The sequence below is a fragment of the Colius striatus genome, chromosome 11 (assembly GCF_028858725.1).
Source record: "Colius striatus isolate bColStr4 chromosome 11, bColStr4.1.hap1, whole genome shotgun sequence".
Taxonomy (NCBI): domain Eukaryota; kingdom Metazoa; phylum Chordata; class Aves; order Coliiformes; family Coliidae; genus Colius; species Colius striatus.
In genome coordinates, this window is record NC_084769.1 from 12,856,071 (window position 1) to 12,883,645 (window position 27,575).

General features: G+C 43.2%; 1 protein-coding gene across 2 annotated transcripts in view; it reads left to right on the forward strand.

Moving 5' to 3' along the window:
* The window catches only part of SEMA5B (semaphorin 5B), a 276,815-nt gene that overhangs the window by 243,553 nt on the left and 5,687 nt on the right, over positions 1-27,575 (forward strand). For both annotated transcript variants that reach the window (XM_062005005.1, XM_062005004.1), the window contains exons 16-23: positions 318-461; positions 1,972-2,119; positions 3,477-3,702; positions 4,336-4,554; positions 6,383-6,553; positions 7,444-7,593; positions 8,485-8,529; positions 11,677-11,882. In XM_062005005.1, coding sequence (XP_061860989.1) covers positions 318-461; positions 1,972-2,119; positions 3,477-3,702; positions 4,336-4,554; positions 6,383-6,553; positions 7,444-7,593; positions 8,485-8,529; positions 11,677-11,882 — 1,309 coding nt within the window. The remainder of the gene's footprint in view (positions 1-317; positions 462-1,971; positions 2,120-3,476; positions 3,703-4,335; positions 4,555-6,382; positions 6,554-7,443; positions 7,594-8,484; positions 8,530-11,676; positions 11,883-27,575) is intronic.

The window sequence follows — 27,575 nt, forward strand, 5'->3', positions numbered from 1 at the left end:
GGTTCTAGCAACCACACCGTTGCCCAGCAAATCCTAGGAGGCATTTTCCAAATCATTCAACGTTGGCTCCATTCTCTTTCTTTCCAAATCTTAGAGACTTCAGTGGGAGGATAGTTAGGCAGACGCTAAGCGCTTTTGAAACTCCCTTTTCTAAATCTCCACTGATAAAACATCTGGTTGAAATGAATCACCTCCTCTCCAACGAGTTCAATGATTCCCCCATCAGCGCCTCGTGTGTTTTGTTGTGAAGCGCAGCATGAGCTGGGCAGACCGTGAGGTCACCCCCATGCTCCATTCTCTCTCACCCTCTTTGTTAGAAACGGCGCTTGGACACCCTGGTCCTCCTGGGCCCCGTGTAGCACCTCCTGTGGCATAGGCTTCCAGGTCCGGCAGCGATCCTGCAGCAACCCTGCTCCTCGCTACGGGGGCAGGGTCTGCGTTGGACAGAGCAGGGAAGAAAGGTAAGAGATGCCCACAACGCCCGTGTATCCACTCTTGTGGTTATAAAGTTGGCAGCTGGAAGCCACAGCTCCTGTATCAATGCAAATGAAGTCTGCCTGGCTGAATGCACAAAGCAGAAGGAATTCCAGAGCCTGAGAAGGGATGAGGTTGCTCACATGCATGGCCACTCGCTTTCAGTGAGCTTGGGAACGTCAGAGACTTCAGAGCTGCCTCCACTCTCAGGCAGGACCTTTCAGACCTTCACAAGTATTCCCATCTCCCAGACAGAGGACTGACCTCTTCCAGGAAAGGAGAAGCTGTGCCTGCTGTCAACAGTGTAGTTTATAGATACAGTTACACTGTTCTGATCCATCCCTGAGGAGCCAGTTGAACGTGTGCAGCTTTCATTGCCAATTGCACCATTCCTAAGTCTCTATTCATTGTGCTAGGACGCCAAAAGAATTTCAAGAGAAAATGCAGCTTAACTCACAGATCCAGGGTTGAGGTTTTGTGGGGCTCAGCATCAGAAAAACCATTTTTGGGGTTTTTTTTTCCCCTCTAAACTAAGCAAATTTAATCCGAAATCACTAAAAATAATACATACTGAGCCATCTGCACTATTACACTTCTTTGAGCCCAGCCCCTCATTAAACACATGCTTCAAGGCACCCCAATTTAGTTTCCAGATTTGACATTTCATTAAAGGCCACCTCTGCTTGGCAGCAGACTGTTGCTTGTCCCTTGAGTGGTCACTTAAGACAGATCTCTCTGCATTTCTCAGAATACAAAGGGCAATTCATTTAACTTCCTTGATTCAGGACATTTTAATGTTTGGTTTGATTTGTGGCCATTCACAATGGTCCTTTTTGGGTTTTAAGGACTACATCTGAGTCAACTGCAGCCCTGTGTGATTCAATTTGGGAACAATATTGATTAAAAAGCTGAACAAAATTAAAGTTACCTTTTGAAAAGGGAACATGAAATAGCATTAATTTGGAGCCTGCTTTTAGACACATGTAGCAACTAGTTCAGCTGCAGTCACAAACACCAGTCTCTTAGGGTCCAGGCAGCAATAAGGGCAAAAGCACCCCAAGAAAAGATTGTCAAGTGTTTAGCACCTGCCATTAGTGACGGATCACTGTTGAGTTCACCTCCCACTACTCATCCCATTGAAAACATTGACCATCCATTCTCTCTCTTTGTGACACATGAGCTTCAGCTTATGGACTCTTTTGTGAATTCAGTGCATAAAAGTTTTGAGGTTAGAGCCCTTTAAAAAAAACCTGATCTTGACCGTTTACTCCAGCTATCTCACTGAGCTCAGCCTGGTTAACCACTCTGTGTTCTGTACAAAGGGTATAGTTCTCTACCACCGAGAGGAATATTGCTAATCTGACACTTCTGTCTGGTGGCTTTCTGTGCATGCAGGAATTGCACCTACATGCAATGTCCAGTCTTGTGTCCATCGCCATTTGTCCCTCAGATGTGCTGACATGGATGTTTTTTGAGCAACACACTTTCTTCTCACAGATTCTGCAATGAGAACAGTCCATGTCCATTACCGATTTTTTGGTCTTCGTGGGGTCCTTGGAATAAATGCAGTGTGAATTGTGGTGGAGGGATTCACTCAAGGCAGAGGTCCTGTGAAAATGGAAATACATGTCCGGGCTGTGCTGTGGTATGTATTGTTTATTGACGTTGCATACAGGGCACCTATTGACAAAGAGCATCTAGGATGTTGGGTTTTAACTCCCTTCTCTACCTTGGTTTTATTTCTCAAGCTAGAAGAAAATGCTATGTTCAGCTTTTGCTGGAGAGGGTGCTGAAACGATCTGGGACGCTGAGAGGTGATGGATTCCTGAAGTTAGTTTGAGAGTGTGTTTGTGTCAGTGTGTCTGTGTGTATACAGGTAGGGACAGACTTGTGTACAGATGACTTCCTTGGGCCTCTGTAGGCTTAGACATTAAGTCCTTTACCTGAAAAGCACTATGCTTTTTTTTTTTTTCCTTCTATCACTTCCAGGGATGATCCTATTGAGTCAAAGAGCCTCTACATGCATCAGAAATAAATCTCACTGCCATACCTGAGTAAATAAGAGATCAAACACCTAGTTAACCCATCAGTGAGGCAATGACTACCCATTGTATCTCTTTATTTTCCTTTTCCTGTTCTGGCAGCTGTTTCATGCAGCTGTTTTAATTAGTTTTGTGGAGAGTTTTCTTTCAGTGTAAGAAGATTTGATCTGGAACCTCCCATCTGTGCACAAGCTGTTTGGCATTTACTCTAGAATCACAAAGTCCTGAAGCATTTCTTTCCCTCTGCTAGAAAAGACCCTTTCATTTAATTATTTTTAAACAGGAACATGATGTTTTTCTCACTGGAACTCCTCCCAGTAGTGGTGAGACTTACAGAGAACTCAAATCAGCCCATCCCCATCCAGACAGAATGTTATCTATACTCAATGGATGCTGTGCACTGAGGATGGCGAATGGTTTATAGCCTTCACTAGAGAGTTCAAAAAAACCAGCTGAACAAAAATAGCTATAAAAAGAGATAATCTAAACACATCTTAAAAGTAAACCTGTAAACTTTTCAAGGAATAAACCTTACCAACATTTTATCCTCGTGAGGCCACTCTGAGCTGACCTGAAATCAGCATCTCAGAGTCACGGCAGGAAAATTGTTTGCTGTTATTATTGTCTACTGCCTGAATTATTCTCCTGTCCATAATGTACCAAGCTTCCGAAGCCCCACAGGACTCTGAGTCAGCAAAGAAACACAGACCTGATGGAGACATAAAAATAGCATGCAATAGTTCACCCTTGAGGTCCACCTGAAGCAATGTACCTCCACCGCCTCCATAGTCACCACCTTTTGTGCTGTTCCCAGCACTGGTTTGTGCCTGTGAGGGCAGATAAGGTGGATGGAGGTTGTTTGAGACACAGAGAGTATCCTCTCATTTTCTGGAGTGAAAGTAAATCTCTGTCAGTTAAGCTGCTGCTGTTTAAGGAGAGACTGGTTTTCCCTCTTGTCAGGAATATAAGACCTGCAACCCAGAGAGCTGCCCGGAGGTGCGCAGGAACACACCCTGGACCCCGTGGATGCCCGTCAACATCACCCAGAACGGCGCCCGGCAGGAGCAGCGCTTCCGCTACACGTGTCGTGCCCAACTGGCTGATCCCCACGAGCTGCAGTTTGGGAGGAAGAAAACTGAGAGTCGATTCTGTCCCAACGATGGCTCAGCAGTGTGTGATACTGACTGTACGTCTCGCCGCCTCTGGGGGACTGTAGGGCAAGCTTGGATTTGGTAGTGGAAGGGGGATCCTCTCAGAATAGCGAGAACCTAGTTACGTCTGTCTAAGTCTTGATTTGTAGGACTAGTGTCTCCCCAGAATGGCAGGGCTGGTGAGAGTCCTGTGAGATCAACACAGTTTGCTCTATGCTTATGGCAATGTATAGATTTGTTCTTGCTACTGCCAGACTGCCCCAAATTGAACAGGCTGTAGAAAAGAAGAGAGGATCCATTCTACAGGACATTGTGTCTTTTCTTTGTCTCTGGAGTTCCCCTTATGCACTGCCACGGGGTTATTTCCTTCAGTCCTGCTGTGATGCAAAGCAATGTCCTGAGGGCACAGCCTTGACTGCCACAGTTTGCTACCGAGAAAGGTCATTTATCAAGGTTGTCAGTAGCCTCATTTTGTGTGTGTACAGATTTCCTCTTGTGTCTAGCTTAGCTGTAACCCCGTAGAACAAAACTCTTGCTAAGGGCTTGCAACAGAAACTGTTCCCCAGGACACATAAATTTCAATTATATTCATGAGCTGAAGCTGCTTTTAAAAGCCCAGCAACTGATTACTTTGTGTTCTCATGATTTCTTGTTTGTTTTCCTTGAAGCTCTTGTTGATGACCTCCTCAAGACCGGTAAGACCTCTGCACGGATAATCAACGGGGGCTGGTCCTTTTGGGGGGCCTGGTCTTCCTGTTCCAGGGACTGTGAGTTGGGCTTTAGGACCAGGAAGAGAACATGCACAAACCCTGAACCTAAAAATGGTGGCTTGCCCTGCGTGGGGTCTGCAATGGAGTACCAAGACTGCAACCCGCACCCCTGCCCAGGTAACCATCAATATCTTCCTGCATGAAATTCAGAGGTGCTCTTCCCCTTCTTAATGGTAGAGCCACAAAAAAAGAAACCCAAACTGTAATTCCAAACATTTTGGGGTTTTTTTTCCTTTGATTTGGGGGATTTTTCCTTAATGTGTTGGAAAGCTATTGTAATGATCCATGTACGTGGATCTTTAGTGCTATGACTTACATTTTGCCTCAGCTCAGAGGATAACGCAGCCACATCCTCTAGAGGAAGTAATATCGTGGGTTGTCTAGCAATTTTTTGCTTCAAGAAGGTTTAATGCTTCATCCAGTGGAGGGCATCACAGTGAATCTGCACCTTGATGAGGAGACAGGGTTAATAAACGTGGCTTAATACTGTGTAGAGATGCTTGATGTGGCAGTTCTTCTTGTGAACACTTGTTTCTTCCCCCTCTCCTGCTTACGTATTGTTCTTGCGATGGGCATCTCCTCTTGACATCAGTTACCATTTCCTGCGCAGCCAGCAGGGAGTATTCTTGCCTGGTTTCCTGGTTTTCAAGTTTGTCCTCATGTTTATGTTGCACTCCTGATCCAGAATAGTAATAATAGACCATTGTCTACTGTATTATCTCTCTCATCTTTCTCCTTGCTCTGTAATAACTATCTAGACTAAATTTAAGTGATCCTACACAAATTACCTTGCCTTTGCAGTTCTAGTCATTATCTACCTCTGGCAATATAGTTTGTGGCCTAGACTTGGAAATGCTGTATCATAATTGTATTGTTATGATTCTAAAATTCAATACAAAGAGAAAATTCCAATGCAGATATGATCAGAATGTGCAGCGAGAGCGTAGCAGGAGTGTCAAAAACTGCACTCTATGGCCTATAAAAAGAAAATAACTCTAGCACTATAAAGGTAGCTATTAGTACTATTTTGGAAGCTCTCAGTGGCTTTTCACTAATGTCTGTGTCCTTCTTCTGTGCTGTTTTCTCCCTTTGGACACTATGATGTTTTACAATCTGTTCTGAGTGCATGATTACTATTTCTCTGTGTCTCCTTCTTTCCCTGCCTCACTCAATGTATATACACAAATCCTGGGTTTATCTTGCACTAAGCCATCAGGTTATTATCTTCTGAATTAATGGCATGTGGACCCAAAAATCAGGCAGCTTAGTCGCCTGACAAGGGGGAGGTGGGAATCGAGGATCTTAAGTCCCCCTATAGTTTTATTATTAACCTGTTATGAGCTGTGCTCAGATCATAGAATCGTAGAATGGTTTGGGTTGGAGGAGACCTTTAAAGGTCATCTAGTCCAATCTCTTCTGCAACAAACAGGGACAATAAATAAAGCCCCTGAGTTTCTGTTTCATGAAGACTGGAACTAGAGGACCTGAAGCCCCCACAGAAAGGTGCTGTATAAGCTTCATTTAGGTGGTACAATGCTTTTTTCTCAAGTAAATCTGCTGTTGCTTCAGGTGAAGTGTCAGGAGACAATATACTACTGATAATAACGATGCTGTTTTATAAAAAGATGTAGACTAGATTGAGCTAGACTGGAGTAAATAGAATATGTCAGTGACTATCCTAAAGAATAGTTTCAATTTAGGCACTTCATGATGCAGTCTGTTTGAGCATAGACTTCATTCTGCATCCTCAGTGTAGCACATTTATACCCTCTCTTGTTATGAAGTTCTTGTTATCGGGCTCAAATGTCCTGGGATGCAAGAAACTGCTAGCTAGTCTGGACAGGATGGATCTGGAGGGTGGGCTACTGGGACTCTTCAGCTTTGTCACAGTGAGAGGAGTAACCAACAGCATCTGCCTCTCTCCTTGCTTTTCAATGTCCTTCAGTGAAAGGTTCATGGTCTTGCTGGACTCCTTGGTCTCACTGCTCAGCAACCTGTGGAGGAGGCCACTACCAGCGCACTCGAACGTGCACCAACCCAGCTCCGTCTAGCGGAGAGGACATCTGCATTGGTCTGCACACTGAGGAGGCCCTTTGCAATACGCACCCATGCGAAGGTAGCCAGGCCTCGCCCCTGCTCCACTTGGCTTGGGGGGTGGTGGGAGCAAGGCATATCTGCAAAATGTTTAAAAAATACATCAGAATCATCACCAGTTAGAAGCTTTTCTGTCCTTTTGGTAAATGTCTGCTGAGCCAGGGAAAAGGGAGACATCCCAACTGCAGTGCATCATCTTGGTCTCTGCCTGTACCCTAGTCCATGCTTTGGCATTCGAGTGCCTGACAGGCATAATCTTGTGAACAGCTGATCCATTTAAAGTAATTGAAAAAAGCAGGAGCTTGGGTCTTTGATGTGGAAGCTTAAAAGACAAACAAAAAGAGTCACAAAGCATCAATCTGCACAGTTGCTGAAGGGACAATCTTTCCTTTTACTTACACAGACAGGCAGATGATCATGTACTATGACTCAGAGGGCAGAGTTTAGACCTGTGCTGGTTTTGAACCACATTTGTGTATTTCAGACTCAGTGCAGACTGACTTCTGCCCTTAGGAACCTCAGCAAAACCCTCTAACTGCTGCAACTTGTGCTGGCTGCCTGAGGTATCCCCAAGAGGCCACCTCAAAGCTTGGAGATCCTGGTGCAGCATCGCCCCACCCAGATGTTTGTGTGTCTTTAACCAGAGAGCTGATGGAGAATCTTGTAATAAAACTCTTGAGCTGCACAGTGTTCTACTAAGAGTTGCTTCAGTCAGTATTAAGAAAACTACAAGTAGGGTATGATGCTGGCACTGCTTTTTGTATTGGAAAATGAAATTCACTAAATGCCCCTGGATTAGATACGTGAGAAGCCCCCAGGCCAAGATATAGACATTGAAGAAGTCTGTTAGTTACAAGGGATCCTTTTCCCTCTTGCTGATGTTGTCTCTGTTTTCCTGATCTTGGATTTCAGGTGGCTGGTCAGAGTGGTCAGAGTGGAGCCTGTGTAATGAAGAGGGCATCCAGTACCGCAGCCGGTACTGCAAGATACACAGCCCAGACCCTTCTCAGTGCGTCGGAAACAGTACGCAGTACCAAGATTGCCTGTACAATGAAATTCCTGGTATGTATAGTGTCATGAAGGAGGGAGAGGGTGGGCCAGTTCAGGAGAGCAGCTCGTGCCAAGGCTGTCAAGAACAGCCTGAGATTTTCTAAACTATAAATTGGGTTTGAATGCTTCTGTAAAAACAAGCAAAGAAAGAAGCATGTTACAAACTCCCTTGTGGCAGGCGTAGGGTAACTGGCATTCCTATAAGGCAGTTTAGCATGTATTTAAAACAGAATTGCTTAGATCTGTAATAAATAACTAATATTGCTCCACCTGAATGGAAGCTTTTAACCTTGCATAGTTCATCCCAGGCTGAGCTGTAAAAATCATCTCTGTTCTCAGTATGGATATGGGCAACAGAAGGTCTTTGAGTTCAAGTATCGAAGGAAGCATCCCAAAAGAGTGAAGAAATGAGGTGAGGCAGATGGAGAAAATTGATAATGTGAAATGGGGAGATTAATCAAGGGTCTAGCAGAGCAGCAGTGTTGATGGACAGATGGTCATCGACATCTTCTACGTTGTGTTTTGTGGAAACTGAATCTCTCAGACAAATATTTGATATGGATCTAGACTGAATAACCCCTTTTCACATGCTCTTTTCAGGATTACAGTGCCCTGACTTAAAAATCTGAGATCTCTAGGCAATTCTTCTTTTTCATGGTTATCTTCTTTCCCCTAAATTGAAGAAACTAAACAGTGATCAGGTAACAGTACTGGAATTGTCAGGTCTCCAGAAAGGTTTTGTTGCATGTGTTTAGCACTAAGCTTGTCCTTCAATTTAGAGAGGCTCTCAGCTTTCTGCAGAACATGTGAGCACCTTCTTGTGTCTGGAGCACAGAGGGTTTGATTATTTAAAGAAGTGATGACAAAATCATAACTTTCTCTCATCTTCTTCTCCTTGTTTAGTGATCCTGCCAGCCTCCAGCATTGACGAGAGCACAAAATGTGGAGGTAAGGTACCACTGACCATATATCTTATTTTTATCTTAACCTGTCTGCTTTCTCCCTGTCAGTATCAACCAAACCATTAATCTATACAGCTCATATCTCACTGATAGACTTAATTCCACTGGAGTCTTGCTGTCTGAGTCAGACTGGAGGAACATATCACATGTCCACTTGTCAGTTCCAAGGTTTTTATTTGGGGGTTTGGGTTGTCCGCTGAGGGTCATTAATTACCAAGGAGCACATCGCTTGTCTCTCTCTACCCACTGGGTAAGTGGTTCAGGAGAAAGAAGGGGATATTCCCCATTCCACCACTGTAAGCCTCCAGCTGTTTGGAGGCAGGTGTTTAAAGCCTATAAAAACTTCAGTGAACAGGGTCTCTTAAACAGATGCTTTGCTGATATAGGATGAGATTAGAGTTTATACTCCTAACACTTCTTTTCGTTCAAGTTCTTACCTCTTACAGAAGTTGTGTCTCCTTTCTGCATGTAATTTGGAAAGATCCAGTCATTAGTGTCACTTTTCCGCTGTCCTAGGAGCCCTTATGATAAAAATGCAAGTTCCTTGGACATTTTCAAATGCTAGTTTCCTACTAATGGCCGTGTCAGTTCCTGCTATCGTCACATCCTAGCTTCCTTGAAATCTAAGTGATCTGTAGGCTGCCAAAATCTCTTCTCTCTCTGGAGATCGTGGCAAAAAACAAGGCATGGAAATGGCTTGTGGCATGGAAATGTGGCCTCTCAGTTTGTGACTGTGGGGCAATCACTGGAATTAAGATTTCAGCACCTACAATGTAACAGTTGTCTTTCTGCCTTGCTCCTCCTCCCTCAGAGGGTGCAAGGTGTCAGCCCCAGGACTCCTTGCTGTGGCTGCCACTCTGCGCTGCGTCTGCATTTTCCTGCTTTTACCACCACCATTGTATTTGCTGTTGCAATCTACATTTTACCACAGCTAATATTATATATTACTTAGTGTTCTACAATATTTGGCAAAGAAGCCAATCAATAGAAGCCCTGTTGATGCATCTCAGAAAATCTATATTTTCCAAGTGATGAACCAGAAAGCTTCTCCCCTGATGACTCACATTCTGCAAACAAAACAATTTGGGGTTTTTTTCCCTAAGATACAGCTAAAGTCACCTGAAAAAAAAAAATCAGATGGGTCTTTCAAAGGTGAGAGTCAAACACAAGAGAGGGTTTTCCTACTGTAGTGACTTTCAAATGTAGCAAGGAAATGAAACACTCACTGCAATGTAAGCAAAGCTGGGCAGGAGGAGGATGTGGCAGAGTGTCCTGAGGCTTTACTGAGCACCGTTGCATATTCTGTGTTTTAGCTCTCGTGAGTAATGTAAAGCAGGTGGAGGTGTTCAGAAAGGAAATATTTTGGAAAAGCCTTGTAACATTTGAGAGAAAATTGTCATCTTTCTGCTGGTTTTTTTGGACCATCGTCCGAATCACAATAGAAAGTGGTGATCTTGCAATAGAATTCTATAGCGTGTTTTAAAAAATAAATGTAGCTCATCAGTCTACTAAATTCAGTATGTTCCTTACTGTAATTATGATTGAAGTGCATTGCTTTGCTGTAGAACTCTATTGGTTTTGTTCTTTTTCAACTCAGGAGGGTACTTTTTAACTACAGATTAGAGGTGAGCTGTAGATTAATGGGCAGGATTCTCTATTTGAAAAGCGTATCAGTTAAAATGTAAGATGGCACCAAAAAAAATGCACACCGTGATCAGACTGAGAATGAACCTCATTTAAAGCCTCTCTCCAAGCAGCCCCTTCCATTTCTCTGCACACAGTCAGGTTGACACAGCAGTCTGTCCAAATGAATTGGCTTCCTAAGCATCACGTGAATTTTACGGCTCCTGTCGCTGCCGAGCCAGGGTGGCTGACCTCTGGGACAGCTTCTCCCGGGGCTCAGCAGTCAGGAGTCCCCCTCCAGACACTGGAACCCCTGTCATTCCTGTTCCAAAGATGACAGAGCAAAGACAGAGGAAAGACATTAACATTTGGAGTCATCGTTGTGGATTCTTTCTCTGTATAGATCTGCCCCTTCCACGTAGCAAAAGACAACAGGGTCGTTAGGTTTTGCCACCCAAGATTGCCTCCAGTCTCTTCATTAACTTGATAACTGCACAGGTCACTGTTGTGTCTTCTGTTGTCAGTGGATATCTGTTGGCTATTTCACCGTGGGGTTGAGACCCTCTGAGGTGAGGGAGGAACAAGGAACCCTGTTTGACTTTTGCCTTTCCCCCACCAGCGACAACCGTGACTTAGTGCGTGGGATGCACAACTGCAGCTCCTTCCAGAGGTCAGTGCCTTGCCTGGAGGATGCTGCTGCAATCCCACGTGGAGACATCTCTGTAGGAGGCTTTTATAGTCCAAGAGCTTTTCTGTTTGAAACATTTGCACTATAGCTACCTCACTGGCACCTGCCTGCAAGTGGCTCCCTATGTTTCCAGTTTGTGGAGAGAGCTAACAAAGAAGTGTTTTTCAAGCAGTTCCGCCCTTTCCTTTGTCCACATTCTCTTTCCCATTCCCCTGAGGCCCTCTCTTTCACTGTTAGCGGTACAAATACACCTTAGAGGTAGTGGAGACCAAGGTAGTGGCCAAGGCAGTGCCACTCCATGAGGAAGAAAGAATGCTGAGCACACTTGGATTACATGGGGAAGGAATGTGTATCTCCCCCACACACTGTCCCGTAGGCATTTTGGGCAGCTGACGAAAAGGGCTTTCCCTTCTTTCCTTCCTCTTCAGAGAAACACTGAGCATTTTTATCCCCTTATTTCCATGACACGCACATGCTTTGGAATCCATTAATGTGCATTGTTTGTAAGGCTCATTTCTTTAGCTGTCAGCTTAACATAATGTTTAGTTTCAATATCAATAGAAGGGAGAGAGGAGAGACAGAGAGGGAGCTTTGGGAAAACAATGCATGAACCTGTTAAACTGCATAAGGCAGAGCTGCAGTGGGGAGACCAATTTTCAGGGAGATTATGTCAGTTTATGTTAGAATGTAAGACTCTGGCTTCAACAGCTTATTAACATTGATCCCAAGATGTCATAGCTCTGATTTGCACCTGTGGTCTTGTCGGGACAAGGTAAAAAGGCTGCTCTTTAAAAATAGCATCTCTTGTCATTTCTCTTGCAGGTTTTAGTCTCATCCATCTGATTGCCACTGGGGTCTCCTGCTTCTTCGGCTCCAGCCTCTTAACATTTGTGATTTATGTGTACTGCCAGCGCTGTCAGAGGCAGTCCCAGGAGTCAACCGTTATCCACCCAACCACTCCCAACCATCTCCATTACAAGGGCAACACAACCCCCAAGAACGAGAAGTACACCCCTATGGAGTTCAAGGTAGGGTACTTGATGAGAAATAGCACAAACAGCTTGATAGTAGCTGAACAAATTCTGTGTTTATGTCGAGTTGGAATTGGGTAGGTTTGTGTTTCCATGCCCAGCTGTGGCAGTACATGTGGGGTTGAAGGGACATTTAGCCATACTGTCCCAGAGGGGGTAAGAAGTCCTATTACTGCAATGGGATTTTGTTCTGTTTCACAGTCCTGACGAGTGCCAGTCTGGCAAGTACATGCCAGGATACTCCAGCCCATTCTGACTGTTGTATGTATAAAAATTGTCCTCTAAGAAATCAGAAAGAGCTGAGTTCAGTGCATTGTTATTGCGTGGTAAGAGGAAACGGAGGGGAGGAAGAATAAAAATGGAAATTTCATCAGACAAACAGCTGGGTAAATGCTTGTTGGTAGGATGAGATTCTGGAAATGCTTTGAGAACTGCCAAATTGGAGAGCATGGGAAAGCAGAGAGGATTCTGCCCCCTCTGTCAATCAATACCAGACAGAAATTACCCCAGGCAGCCATGTAGAATTCAGAGATAGCAACAGAACTGGGAGGTAAAGCCTGAGGAAAAGATGAGTGTTGAAGTGGCATACTCTGTTGGTGTTTCTACTCAATGAAGAGAACACCACCCATTATCTGAGCAGACAGGACTAAGGGTGCAAGAGACAATATGCTGAGACAGTAGCGCGTTGTTGTATTTGAGCATCAGTCTCCAGGTGAAGCATGGGATCAGAGAAGTGAGCAGTGAGATGAGTGGAGGGGCATCAGGCCACCACAAGAGGAGCAGCCTCCCTCAGGTCACTTGAACAGTGTGAAGCATTGTTTAGGACACAAGCACAAACAGAAGAAAATGCTGCAGCTGCTTGTTCCTTCATATAGCTCTGTGCTGTTGACATTTTGGTCGTCTGTCTCTGCTGATCTGGCCTGGCTTCTGACTGAACACATAAGATCAACAGTGGGATCATGGCTGTAGTCTAAATTCCCTGTGTGTTGGGGGCTGTTTCTATGTAGGGATTTTGTAACTCTGGGCAATTCCTGATACATGGCCATGGTTTGCAGTGTGAATACTCACCAGGACTGAGAGCTTGCATCTAATCATTTGAAAAGAGTCAATGTTGTTTTGGTGTTTTAAAGGGAAACAGTTAGAGCTGGAAAACGACAGACCAGTTTGGCAATAAGTATGTGCTAGATTCCTTGTCTTGGGCATTGCAGCCCTTCAGAGGATTCCACTGCCTATAAGTGCAGTCTCAAAAATACATTTTCTAGCAGCATAAAGCTATAGTTTCATGGAGTTTAATGGTGCAGCATCATAATATGAGTCAGCATGGATTTCTGGAAAGTAAATCATGTCAAGCAAATTGGATTCCTTTTTTAAATTAAATAAATATTGATCTAGATAGGAGGGAAGCATCAGACATATCGGGATTTTCAGAGGCTTTTAACAAAGTTTCACAGGATCTATTATTCTACACACTCTGCATATATGGCTTAGGTAATAAATTATTAAGACAGGTAAAGAACTAGGACATGATCCTGGAAGCTTCAAACTGTGAGAGTAATCCTTTCAGTTATGTGAGTAGTCGTGACAAAGTCAGTAGGAAGAACTTGATGAGAAAAGCTTGCAGGAATAGAGATGAGCAAGACTATGCCCTTGTTTTTTACATAGCAAACAATGAAGAAAAGAGAGACTTTTCCTTTTATTTGGTGACCAAAGCAGATAGTTACAGGCTTGGCTTCGTGTTCATGTTTTCTTCATGATTTATATTGTGCTGTCATATGTTACCAGACAATGCTAAAACAGGGAGAATGGTTAAAATTTAGAAGGATGAAGTTGCTCACAGAACAATCTTGATCAACTGGGTAAATGGCTTATGAAATGCAGTATGTCCATGCTGAGAGGTGCAGTGGAGTAGAAATAATAACAAAGCTAAGCAAAGTTTAAAATAGCAGATGAGTTAATGTAGTATCAGGAGGGAGTTAGCCTCTTTGATGGATCCATCTCTGAGTACTTGATCTAGTGTGCAGTAACAGTGAACAGCTGTTACTTTACTTTTACTGTTACTTACTGAGTCTTCTTTTGAGGGACATACAGAGCCTAAGCATTAGATCAAGATTTGACAAGTCTAGTTTATTTAAAGGAAGGCATTAGCTAACTGGGACTATATGAGTTTGGCTGGGGGGAGAAGGGTCTTGGACATGAGAGATAGACCAGATGGGTTTATTTATAGGATGTTAGGAAGTGAAAGAGTTCAAGCAAATAAATCTGCAGCCATTGGACAGACCAAAACAAAATGTTTAGGAGCAAGGGGCTACTTGCTAAGAACTCAGAGTCATACTCTTTCAGTGTGGTGATTGAGGCAAAGAGATTTGCAGAAAGGGTAAGATCTGTTTAGCAAGCAAAGCCCCTTTTCTCTGTTTCTGTTGAATATTTCCTTAGGTTCATCTTCTCTCTTTTCTCTCCTTTCTTTAACTCTTGTCTGAAAATGTCTCATTTAATACAACAAATTTGCCACTCCTCAGTGTTCCCTAGAAGAATATAGCTTTATTGCAGTAAGGGGAAGGCTCTGTGTGCTCTGTGCTGTGTAATTACTTACAGAACTTGTTATTAGCCAGCTTTATATTTACAGATAACTGACAGATTTTTCTAAGGGTCAGGAGGGAGTTTTCATGCCTTCAAGGAGAATGTGTGGTTTTATTGTGATGCTGAACAATTAACATTCAAATGACGAAGGAGCTAAAATTCACCTTCTGGAAAATGAGGGTTGAACTGAGCTGCTATATGGGCCCATCTGAATTTAAAACATATGTATGAAAGAGAGTGAAAACACATGGAATTCCAGATTCTAAACCTAAGGTTCTATCTAATAGATAGGAAGAAAACTGCCTCCAACATTTTTTAGGTAATGAGAGCAAAATAATAATAGTAGGTTTGTGTTGTGAAAGAGTTAATAAATCCATGATTAAGGAAATACACGACTTGTTGACTACTTTTCAGTAGCAGAAAATGATAATACACGGTGACATGATCATAGCAGAAGGCTGAGCATATGCACAAGTCTATTATTTTCCATTCTTTGATAATAATCAGCCTCCTGCAACCATCTTTAGTTTGTTTTCATCTTGAGATATCTCTGCTCTCCAGCTAGCAGGTGAACACCATCGAAAGTTTGGCACTGTTATATTCAAATGCACAGCACTGAAGGCAAACTCATAAATCAAGGTGAATTTTATATGAAGGCAGATTTTAATGAAGGAAGTGCTAGCTGATACGAGCCTTGTTGCACATCTCAGCACAGCAATGCAGTAATGCAGATCAGATGTAAATACCACACATAATGGTGACCTATTGATCATTTAGCTGATGCTAACTTGCTTAGGCAGTGTTTTGCAGAGGGGTGATTTATTTTTGCTGGCTTCCTTTCCCTTCCTGTTTTGCTTTCTCAGGAATGCTGTGAGGTTTATTATTAGCTATTTTAGCTGTGATGTCCTACAAGATTTCATGCATATGCATTTACCGGTAGCACGTTGATTTTGATTTGTAATTCACAGATTGTAGGGGAGAGACCTTTTGGGTCACCTAATAAGCAGTTTGTGTTTCATTAATTGGTTAAAGTTCATACAGCACACTGACAATATTGAAGACTGTGCAGAACAAGAGCATAATGAAATAAAAATTATCCTCTCTTCACATTTTGGCATGTCGGGTTACAGAACCACCTACCACCTTCCCAGCACTGCCATGATGATTAGTTAATGGCTGGCTATCAAAGTAGAGAGGAGATCTTCCTTCAGCTACTCAGTGGCTTGCTCATATGAGTTACTTATTAGACTCGTGCTGATGGAAAGCCAGATGATCCTGCAGTAGAAATGGGAGGATGTAGGGTCAAGGTTGAGCCCTTGTGAATTAGGAGCTCTTGGAACAGCCACACATGGAGAAAGGGTTTGGACTGAACTTCTTCCTATTGCTAAATCCTCTGCCAATAAAGAGAGCCAACATTTTATTCTACACGGGACTTGGATATCCTGCACATTGGTCCAAATCCAAAATCCGATGGCCTTTGGATCAGACAGATGGGATTAGTGACAAATGTAAGTTTGCAGGATGGTTGTGATGATGATTCTGCAGATTTTCTTTTCAATTGTGCTGGACAGAACTCCTTCTGCCCTTCCTTCCTTATACACAGCTTTAGTCATGAGTCACACAGTCAAACTCTTTCCGTACTGATGCCTCAAGCAAGCTGGGGAAGCATCTGAGCGTTGCATCTGCTCTGAGCATCACCATTGCACTTGTAGAAGCTATGGGCCAAACACTGAAGTTGTGGTCAAGAAAAACAGTCATTTATGTCAGCAAGCAAATTTTTTGGGAGGGAGAATAAGGTGAGAACTCAGTGAGATTGTAGGATGTGGCAATGAGAGGGAAACTAAATATTTGACGTATCACCTGATACCTGAAATTTCTAGGAGAACATCAGTACAATACACATTAACTTCATCATGACTGTCAGTCTTGCACTTGACCAAATTATGCAGCAAATATAAATACAGCTACTGGACTATGGGGGGAATATTCAGCAGATCACTTGGGACTCTGTATAATTCAGAAGGTACAATGAATTTTTTTTAATAAAGTGGGAATGTTGCTGTTGAGAATCAAAGAAGTGCAGAGCAGACACCTCCTGTGAAGGACTCTGGACACTGTGATCCACACTTCATTACTAATCCCAAATAATTCATGGCAATAAAATACCAGTGTGGAGGGTTATGAAAGAGAAACCAATTCTACCTTTGGAAGAAGAATCCTTCTGAATAAAACAAGAGGCTGGGGCTTTGGTGTGGCTTTGGACATTGCAAATAGAAATAAAGCTCAGGGTGTAGGAAAGTGGATCTGTGTATGGATTGTAAATGTCTCTCGCTTGGTGATGGTCATTTTGATTGCCACTGAAAATCACACCTTTTTTATAGTGGGGAGACAGACAGATGTTCAAGTTTAAATGAAGTTTAACTACTGTCAAATGCACTAGAGGAATGTTTGTCTAAGTCAGCCTTGGTCTCTGAGGATGCTTGTTTCTCTCTGACATGGAAAACTCATTGTCCTATAGCTTAATTTGATATGTTGTTACTTCAATTGGCTAAGCCATTTATTTGTCCTGGTCACAGCACATACACTGATAGCACTGTGATATAAAGCTTTTTCACTTTTCCTGGAGACCTTTTCACTGTGCATCATTCAAGCCCCAGGAAGTAGCTGTAAAGTTCAGACATAAGCCAACCATTGATGGTACCCAACATCACCAGTAAGCTATCAACGACCTCCCTTAAGTATTTGCTTTAGCTGCATGGCATTTTAGAGAGAGATTTAGCTGATGTAATCAGCTGGAAAAAAAAACATCCCATACATATACATCCCATACATATACATATAAAAACATAATAAATCAGATTGAAAGATAAATTTTCTTCCCAGTGAATTTCATGTTTAACAAAGACTGTTTCCCCTGAACAAAGTAGCATTTAAGAACATTAAGTGCTTGAATGGTAGAGTACATATTTTTAGCACTTACCATGAGTATAGTATTATTTGAAAAAGAATAGTAGGGGCAGGGGGTTGTATTGGCAAAGGAGCATTGTGCCCTTTCTTGTGTGATCCTGCAGTTGCAAATATCACTTCAGGGGACTCTCAATTTACATAATGCCTGCTATGAAGGGAAAGCAAGAGAGCTTACTGATGGGGAAAAAGGATTAAGTGGTGCATCTCAGTCAAAATCTATTAGTGTCTTTTCTCCCCTTTATATCATTGGGTTGAGTCAAATTGAGCAGTCAAGTATGCCTGGAGGTGTGGCTGTCCTGGGATGATTGTGCCTGCAGAGCAGTGTGCATCTCTTGGAGGTATCCTCACCCCGTGGCAGCAGTGGCTCAGCATGTTGCTGTGTGCAAGTCACAGATAGCTCCTTCTCGTAGATACCTTCTTAAAGAGAAGGGGAAACTGCCAATTTGGGGCTAAACATTTCCTTACTCCTGCTCCTCTGGGATGCTAAGCAGCCGCTCACAACAGTCTCCCAATGGAAATTGGTCCCCACTCCATCTGCTTTTCATAGAAACCCTTTGTTACTTCCCAGGGCTGTTGCTGCTCACTGTGCTGTGGGAATCCACATTGTTCCTCTTCCCCCACCATATTGAGAGATTCCAGCTTCTAGGATGACTTTTTGTTTTCCTCTTTAAGCCATATTGTGAGGTTTTAAGTGACACTGAGGCTAGATGCTTCATATTCATCCTGTCATGTTTGTTTCTATTGACTCAGCCTTCTCTTCTCCTCGTTGTACTACCAAATGTATCTCTTCCACAGCCAGCTCAGGGATATGGTCTCTGCTCTACCTTCTTACAGGCTAGGCTAAGTCATCATGGATGCTTGCACTAGCCTTTCTTTGGGCTTGTATTAATGCAGCTGTGATGATCAGTGGGTACAGAGAAGAAAGATTGGTAGGCAGACAAGTTTTGGGTTGTTTTGGTTTTAATTAGATCCATGGGTATATCTGGAAAAAGGTGGTAGGTTTCTGAACATGTGAGCTGCTATTTCAGACCTGCAGACAGACAGATGTGTTCAAAAGTTTATCTGATTTTTCCAGCTACATCAATTGATCTAATAATTGATAATACTTTTTTTTTCCTTGCAATTTTTGCCTTCCCTCATTTTCCTGAGGTTAACGTGTATCTGCCCCCACCCACCCACTTGTGCTGGAAGAAAGAGAATTAAAGGAAGCAGAACAGTGGGGATGGGAACAACAAAATCACCCTGCACTGACTGCTGTGTACTTAATGACTTCCCTCTACTGGTCGGAAGAGGAATATTTCAAATATACCCTAGCTTCATTTGCGAAAAGTTAACGGTCTTCCCTGGTCCAGGTGCATGAAGTGTTCTTCCCTCCTTGTCTCCCCAAAGAGAGAGCTGGCAGTGTTATGCACATTGGCTAAACTGGGAGATCCTCAGTTCTGCCAAGGTGTGCAGGAGGAATTAATTATGTGTTTGCAAAAGAGTTTAAAGGGGGCCACAAGAGAGGCAGGGGGCTAAAGGAAGAGAATAATATTAGACAAACAATAAATACCAGAAAACATTTAACCTTTGTGGCACACTTGGAAGGGAGCTGCCTCGCTATTCTGGAATAGCTCCACTAGCAAATAATGGATTTTTAAGTAGAATTATAAAGAAATGGAGCTGCATGCATGCAAAATAAAAATAGCTGTGTCAGTATTCAGAACCAGAACTCAGTGTTCGAGATGTGTTTGACAGCTCTGAGAGAGGACAGCAGAAATACCTGAACTGTTTTTTCCTAAACTGTGACTGCCCTGTCCTAGAGAGAAATTGAGAGCTCAGGGCTGCTCAGGATGTGCTGGCTGGTGCTTTAGCTCAGGCTGCAGCAACGCTACACCATTACCTCCTTTCCCTGGTGCATCATTTATGTATGCACCATAGGTTTGGTGTAGAGTGAGCAGGAGTAGCTCTGCCTACATTCCCCTGTAGCTGGGGGAATCTTCATTAAGTCAGCTCTAACATCATCCTGAGATTTGGCACAAAGAATGTGAATAAGGGAAAGAACTGAAGATCTGTGAGTGAAGGAATCTAGATGGACCATATCCCAGAGTCTGAGAGAACCAGCTAATGAACAACTCCAATTACCTTTACAAATACCATGGATCTTGGGCAAACCCCCAGTGCCATGAAATGCAAAGGTAATAAAAAGCATTTGTAGGAAAGCAGGCCAATTTCCTCCCAGCTAATTGAGTCGCTCTTAGGCTGCCGAAGCCCAATGCACTAAAGTCATACAAGTAGCTCCAGTAAGTCTGTGTGGGAACCGCCGGTTGGATTTGGGAAATGGAACTATCTGTCAGTGTACAGGCACACAATCAATAGAGCATGCCTGGGCCTTCCCCATTCAACACAGTGTGTCAATGGGGTGTTAAATCCCACTTGGTCCTTACAGTTTGGCAGCACTGGGGCCATACTAGAGACTGAAACCAAGACAAACAAATGGCATTGACTCGGCTGTACTTTCATTGACAGCAATGGAAACTCACTGAAACCAATCTGTGTCGGTGTTAATATGCAGGCAAACGTGAATTAATATTTGAGAGGCAACATCACACATATGCTGATGAAATGAAAGATGGTTGGGCTGAACTGACAGCTGAGCTGGGACCTCAGCTGAGCCGAGCAGGAGGAAATCAAACCTGATTGCTTTTTGCACAGAGTTTCAGCAGTAGAGAACAAAGACACTGAGCTGCATAAGGACAGATTCTCAGATGGTTAAAAGCATAGCTTCACTGGTCCATACACCTGAAGCACAGAGGATGGTAGTGTCTTAAATAATCTTGTGATGTGTAAATAGGAATTGGCTTGGACAGGAACACTGCTGTAGAGATTGAAACCTGGCTAATGGACTGTGAACATCGGGCAATCGTTAATGGGAACGTGCATGGCTACAGGGAGGAGTCGCTTGGGGCACTGCAAGCAGCAACGCAAGCTCTGGCTTTATTTAATATCTTCATTCACGAGCTTGGAGAGGGTGCAGTCACTGTGTTAATTAAACTAGCAGAAGATATTAAACTGGGAGGTGTGTCAAAAAAAAAAAACCCCAGCCACTGGTATAGAAATAACGGAAAATTACCTGAGGAGGTTATAAATGTAGAGAGGAAATAACAAGGTGAGGTACAACATGGGGAGAAAACAAAGCAATCTTGAGGAAAATAATCAAAAAGCAGCTCTTTAGAGGGTGGGAGATATTTGGAAAGCAATAAGACTATAAGAGACAATGGAGTTAGCAGATGGCAAATTAGACCCAGTTTTTACTTTTATTTCTATTTTTGCTTTTATTTCTATTTTTACTTCTCTCTCTTTTTTTTCTGCACTACTGCAGTTACACCTTTGCAATTCTCAGTCTAAGTGTGGCATTGTGGGCTGGCACCAGGCTGCATGACTTGTGTTGGTAATTCACCAGAATAAGCAGCTCTGAGACCACCTTAAAACACAGGGCTGCTCACTCCACTGCAATGAGGCAGTGAGAGCTGCCTTTTCCAGACAGACCTACAACTGCCCACCATGCCCTTACTGGTTAGCAGCAGCTGAAGCCCACTATAGCCCAGTTGTTCTAGATAATCACATGCTTCCAGTGTGAACTGTTAAACTTAGTTTTAGAAGGCAGTGATTATACCTCAGGGGAGTTAATTTGAGTACCAGAGCACACACAAGGGCATGTGCTATAGCTCAACTGATGAGCCTCTGTAGTAACACTATTGTACACGTAAGGGACCCAGGAAGGGCAGGCACCGAGGCATAGCAGTGCACAAGGAGACAGTTCTCACCTTCCCACGCAGCTGAGATCATGTCTGCTATATCCTGTGCACCAGCTATATTGGGAAGCAGCTTGGGGCAGCCCTGAATTCTTCTTTTGTGTCTGGATGCCACGTCATGGGTGTTGCCACCACCAAATTACTGGCAAGCCAGGGATAAATAAGAAGCTTCAGGCCAGACACCTGCACTTGCCAGTGGGAAGATTTCCATCAACTCCTCAGACTTCAGTCTGAGGAGTTAAATACTTAAACCTGGATTTAGCTCTAAGCAGACACTTACTTCAGTTTCCCTTGTGATTACATACAGATTGTTTTGTCATCTTACTCATGTGCTTCAAGTCAGAGATGCACCAAAGCATCTTTCTGACAATGGTCCTTTATGTTGCCAACGCTGAAGGTTTTCATAAGTTTAAAATGGCAGTCGTATAACCTCACTCCCTCCTAAGTATAAGAATAAAATAGCTATTTTCAAACAGCTATAGAAATCTGTAGCTATTCATTTTCTTATAATTGAATGTTAGTTCCATTGTCAACTTGAGCACACCTACGGATGCTGCCGTCATTCGGAGCTCGTTTAATTTATTTACTAATAACAGTGGACAAAGAATTTCCAGTCTAAAAATATTATAAGCTTCCATCCAAAAAGAACATGCAATCACAAGTTTAATGTCCCAGTGGGCCGGGGGTTTTGTGTCTCTTTTTGAGAGGAAAAAAACTACTTATATAGACAACGTGTTCGTCATCTGTACATCTACATTTCGCTGTAAATCCAGCAAACAGCCTAATTGAATCATAGAATCACCGAATCTCAAGGGCTGGAAGGGACCTTGAAAGATCATCTAGTCCTACCCTCTGCCAGAGCAGGACCACCTAGAGTAGGTCCATCAGAACAAACTCAATAACTAGACCCTGGCCACTGCTACCTTTGACTTCAGCGTAGGCAGGGCCCAAGAGATGTTATAAAACAATCATCGGGTGAGATAGTTGGTTTAGGGTAAGACAGAAAGAGGGATTGCTGAACTCTTACAGATCACTCTTAGCTTGCAGTAAATATGTGGGTCTCATAAGGTCTTTCTGGCAACTTCCCATCTTTCTGTGGTCATTTGTAACACGTAGCTGGAGAGATGCAGCAGCGTTATGGCATCCAGTTGATCAGATGAATGGGAGCATGTGGGTGGGCAAGACGTCATTTATTTTCTTGGTGTCAATCATTGCCAAAAGAGATTGGTTTAGATGGACTGTTTATGTTGTTGAAATACAATTATTATGCTAATTATTTCCAAATTTACTGGCTGATTATAATTCTGAGATCTCTGCCTTGGGACTTCCAGAGATGTACAAGCTGGGGGAAATGTTTCATAATATTAATATATTTCCATAACCCTAAGTCATTTGGCTAATGTTCAAAGAACACAAAAAGTAACATCCTTTAACAAGAAGGCATGGCTGGCTCCATAAAACAGCTGATCTGCATCGAAAAGGCATTTTGCTTAATCTGATTTCACTGCAAGGAGCAAATGACTTAAAAGGAGCACGAAAGGACCTAAATGTCGGATCTTGGCTTTATTACATCGTCGCACGATTCCCTTACCCATCCATTTCCCTGGGAGGGGGTGAGAGGGAGTAATGGCCATCTCACTGTTGCTACAGGAAGGCCATTGGATGCTGTTCCAAAGAAAATTGGAAAGGCTACCTCAATTCTTTTAGGGCAAATTGTGTGACTGTGTGCAGTGGGAATGTTGTCGTTGATTTCTGCAGAGGCAGGATGCACATGGGTTTGGATATTGCTTAGAGGAATGGGTTGACTACAAAGTTACTGTCTGCTAGCTGGCCCCTGATTTTGGACCTTTGCCCGTGTCCACGGCTACCAGCGGTAGCAGTGGTTGGAGTTGTTACCCTTAGTGCCTGCACTTGCTTTGTGATGAGGGAAAGGGGAGGTTTTTCTTTGTAGTACACTGGCACATTCAACATTACAAACCAGTTTGCAGGATGGAGATTTCCAACTAGGCAGCCCTGGCACAGGTGACACCTCTCTGATGAGTCGTGCCCACTGGAAAGGTGAGCTCTTGTGCTGTTCAGCCTCTTCAGGGGTGAAAGTGGTGATATCATAACCATAAGTGCTAGACAGAGTGGTTTGAAGCTGCACAGGAAGGTCCCTCAACCTTTTTTCTTCTTTTTTTATCTTTCTAAAGACAAAAGTGTCCTGGGTGGGACGTGGAAGAAGTGAAATTACACGTCAACAGGAAATAGTGAGGAAACTGAAGTTGGGGAAAATTGTCCTTGCTCACTAACTTCACAGGGGCTTTGGTGTTGCATAGCTGTGAAGATTAACCTACAGAACTCTTGGGAAACTTGCTAACTCTTCCCCAAAACCACCCCCAAAGAGAAAGGGAGATCTGGAGCTCAAAAAAGAATGCTGAGCTCCAGAAAGCCAAGTGCTTTCTGCGTGAGAAGATAAAGGAAATCTTGCCATTGCATGTCACTCTGTGGGAAGTACTTAATGGCTCTTGTTTTGGTATTAGTTGTATGAGTATCAGGTGCTTTTAGAAGCATCCTTTTTACTTTAGATGTTCAAAAACTCTATGGAATTCTTTTTAATTGAGGGTGAGGTAGAGTGGTGATCATCTTTTTTAATCCAGTTTTCAAGTTTTCCTGACTGGTTATTAAAAATTGAAACATTCGATCTGTTTATGTCTGTAAGAAATGTTTATACAGCTTATACATGCAGCTGTAGTTTGGGAGTAGTACTAAAAGTCCCATACTGTTACACATGAAGTTGTTTTGATACATCTGGGAGAATGTAAGCAAGTAGGTCAGTGGAATATGACCTAATGATTTGGAGCAGAGGCAGAATTTGGGAGAGCAGGGGCAAGGCATTGCTGGAGAAAAAGCAACAAATGGAAAATCTGAATGATGACTTACTTAGGCTAAAAATATCAATGGAGAAAGCTGAACTAAATTCAATGTATGCATATGGCACAATACAGTCATGTTTAACACATCCAACACTTGGCTCTACCTCGGGAGAAACAGCCTGTGAGTACATGTCAGTATTTTGCCACCGGTATGAATAGCAAGGGGCAGAGCAGCACACAATGGGGGGATACCTGTAAACTTTCCCTTCAGTCTGTTCCAGCTGTAAACTAATTACTAATACAATAGCAAGAGTGATAGCAAATTGTAAATGTTGACATACAGAGCATTATGTTGTGCTTGGCATAGACATGCAATTCATTGGCAGAAGACTGGACCTTTTGATCAGCACTTGACAGATCATGTGTGACGCAGAAAGCTGCTGCTGTTTTCTTTTCATTTCCTTAAAACCATATCACTCTTCATCCATCTGAAAACACCTCTGCTTGAGAAAGCAGAGTTTCTGGGTCAGAATTTTTTTTAATGTATTAGTCATATGCCAACACAACATAATAAAGGGTCTTTTAAAGAGAGCAGCTGTGAAGTTGTGCTTGCTTTTGAGCGATCTGCTAGGTTGGGTTAGTGCATGCTGATGCCTTACCTTCTACTAACAGGTTCTTGAATTGAAGTTAGTGGGGAACAGACCAGAAGAAACAAATTATATCAAATATACCAGGATGACATGGTTCATACTGGAAGGGAGGAAGCAGGTAAAAGTATTTGATTGGTGCATGTTGAGTTTCTAGCTATCAATTCAATGAAGCACTTTTCTCTAAGTGCATCCCACAGGTTTTCATATTAGCTCAGGGTTTGGCTTCACTTTTTCTGGGGAACAGTATGCTTGTACAACTACCAGAAGCTTCTTTCTTCTCAAGGCAGGATAGCACTAAAATGAGGGCCTGAAATAAGTTTCCCTCAGTGTTTGAAATGCATCATGTGTATGGCACAAAGATTTTGCACCAAGCGGTGTTTCAGCAGCAAACATTGATCAAGCCTTTAATTCTTTCTGATCCAGCTTACAGAGCAACCAGTCCTAAGAGGTTGTAGCTGCTGGTAAGGGGAGGCATTAGATTTTTATATGAGAGGGAGCAGACAGCAGGAAGGGAAAAATACAGGTTGAACATCGAGAAGTGTCATCGTTAAGGTCTGGTGGGTGATCAGATGACTGATATGTCATGCAGGATGGTAGTGCAGAAGGGCTCAGGCAGCAAGGGCCAAGTGTCTTCCTTCTCTGAAACCAGAGTGAGAACAGCCTGAACTCTAGTGCTCTGCTTGCAGCACTGCTTTAATCAGTTTAGTTACTGCAGCCACAGTAAAAGCATCAAAAGATTGCCCCTTCTAAGAAGCCTTATTGGGTATGTTTTCAGCAACCACTTCTTGACTACTGTAACACTGGGGACTTGGCTCAGAGGTGGCTGAGGTGAAGAGGCACTCATAGGTCCCAGTTCTGGTCTGTGTTAGTTTTAGTGATGGACTGTAGTTGTGAAATGGTGATGACTCTTGGCCTTTCCCATTGGGACTGATAAATATCAGTGGGAACACCTATGGGTGCAACAGGCTGGTTTAATCCCCACAATAACTCCAGTGGGCTCAAATTGTCAGGAGGCTCTGACCTTGACAGCATAACTCATGTAGCACTGGAGGAATATCTTCCAAAGGGAAAGTCATTGGCCATCCCTGTAGTGCCACAGTAAAGAGCAAGGGTTAAAGCTCTGAGTAAAAGACCATGGGAGCCCTTTCTCCTGCAATGAATGCATGAGTGTGTGTGTGTGTGTATACATCTCTCAAATTCATGGCTGCCTAATTTCCCCTCTTCAAAATATCAACCCATTTCTAGCGCCAAGGAACCTAATCATCTATTTATTAAATTGAGACAGACAATAAGTTTGTGTGGGGAAATGTTAAGGCAGTGCACATTGATCATGCTGATTTAGGACAGTATTGCCATCGCAGCATTTCTGGGCACAAATTCTTTGCAGCTAATTGCATTATAAATTCCACTAAACCCTTCTCATAAGGTGTTTCCCTAAGATATAAGCCCTCCCTCAAAAAAAAAAAAGAGCAAAGGAACACTTGTGAGGTGTTTTTTTTCCCCTAATGAAATGTTATGTGAAAGTAAGACAAGAGGGAGAGGAAAAAAATGCAAATTGTGTTAATTAAATGCTAAGACTGCTGTAAGGGGCCAGTTTTAAACATCGTGGGACGTGTTGAAACTCATACAGATTTTCCAACAGAAAGGCAGAATATAGAGTCCTGTGGTCTTTCTCCTCAGATCTTTCTCCTGAGCCATCCCAGGTCAGGATTTTGATGTTACCAAATTTCAGAGGTAGAGTCCTGGCGATGTCATGAATCTTAATCATCCCCAAAAGTGACCCACATGAGGCCTGGATCTAGAGCACCTTCAAGAGATCCCGGGCATGTAGCAGTGGCAATCAGGCTCTTCCTCCTGCTGTGGGTGTCCTGGGCCAGGGAATGGCAGCACCCACGGCTTGCCTGAGAGCACTTCTCTCAAATACTCAGTGGTAGTGCTTAGAAAAGTGCATTTTTATAGGAGATCTCAAATGTTTTTATCAAGCTGGGTCAGAGACACTGAAGCATGGAGCAGTTAATTGGATTTCCCAAGGAAGCATGGCAAGCAGAGGAGGCCCGAGCCTGGCTTCCTTGTTTCCCAGCCTCCAGCACAATGCAGCAGGCTGTTGCCCACACTATTTTAATATTTCTTTGAGCAAAGCATGACATTTCTTCCTTTCATATTGAAAGGCGCAAATTCTCATTCCTTGGAAATAGTTGTCACTTTGAGCATGCCTGTACAAATTCTCTCCTTGGTTCCTATGAGTGATGTGCTGTGTGCTCATTTTAGAGATTACAGGCAGGGAGAGATTGGATTGAAACAAGGAGGAGGCTGGGTCTCCTCTGCTTTTCGTGTATGAGATGTTTCGGGTAGTGCCCATTTCCCAAAGAGTTATTCAGCAGTTCAGCAATTGGGATATTTCTTTGCCAGGGTACCTCTGCCATAGGAAAGCTTTACCTCCTAACACCTCATATGAGCCTGGGAGTCACAGCTCCCAGAGTAGTTGTAGCTGTCAGTTGGCTCCTGGACTAGAAGGAAACCTTTGATTTTTTAATTCCTCCTCCTCTCCCCCTTCCCATGCAGTAAAAGTAGTCAATCACAAAGAATTTTGGGAGATAAATGTACTGCCTTTTGTTCTTGCCTTTGAGGCTGGAGGCAACTCAGACCATTTCATCGGTCACAGCCAGGATGTGGCTGAGCCCTGACTGTGCAACAGGCACACGCACAGGGAGAGACCCCACTCACTAACTGTAGCCTCCTAAAAGTTGGGCACCCACCATCAGCTGGTCACTGGGGAAGACAAGGCATTCCCCAGGAGGCCTTTGTCATCTGCACCTGCCTCCAGCCAGAAAGGAGGTTTCTCCTTGC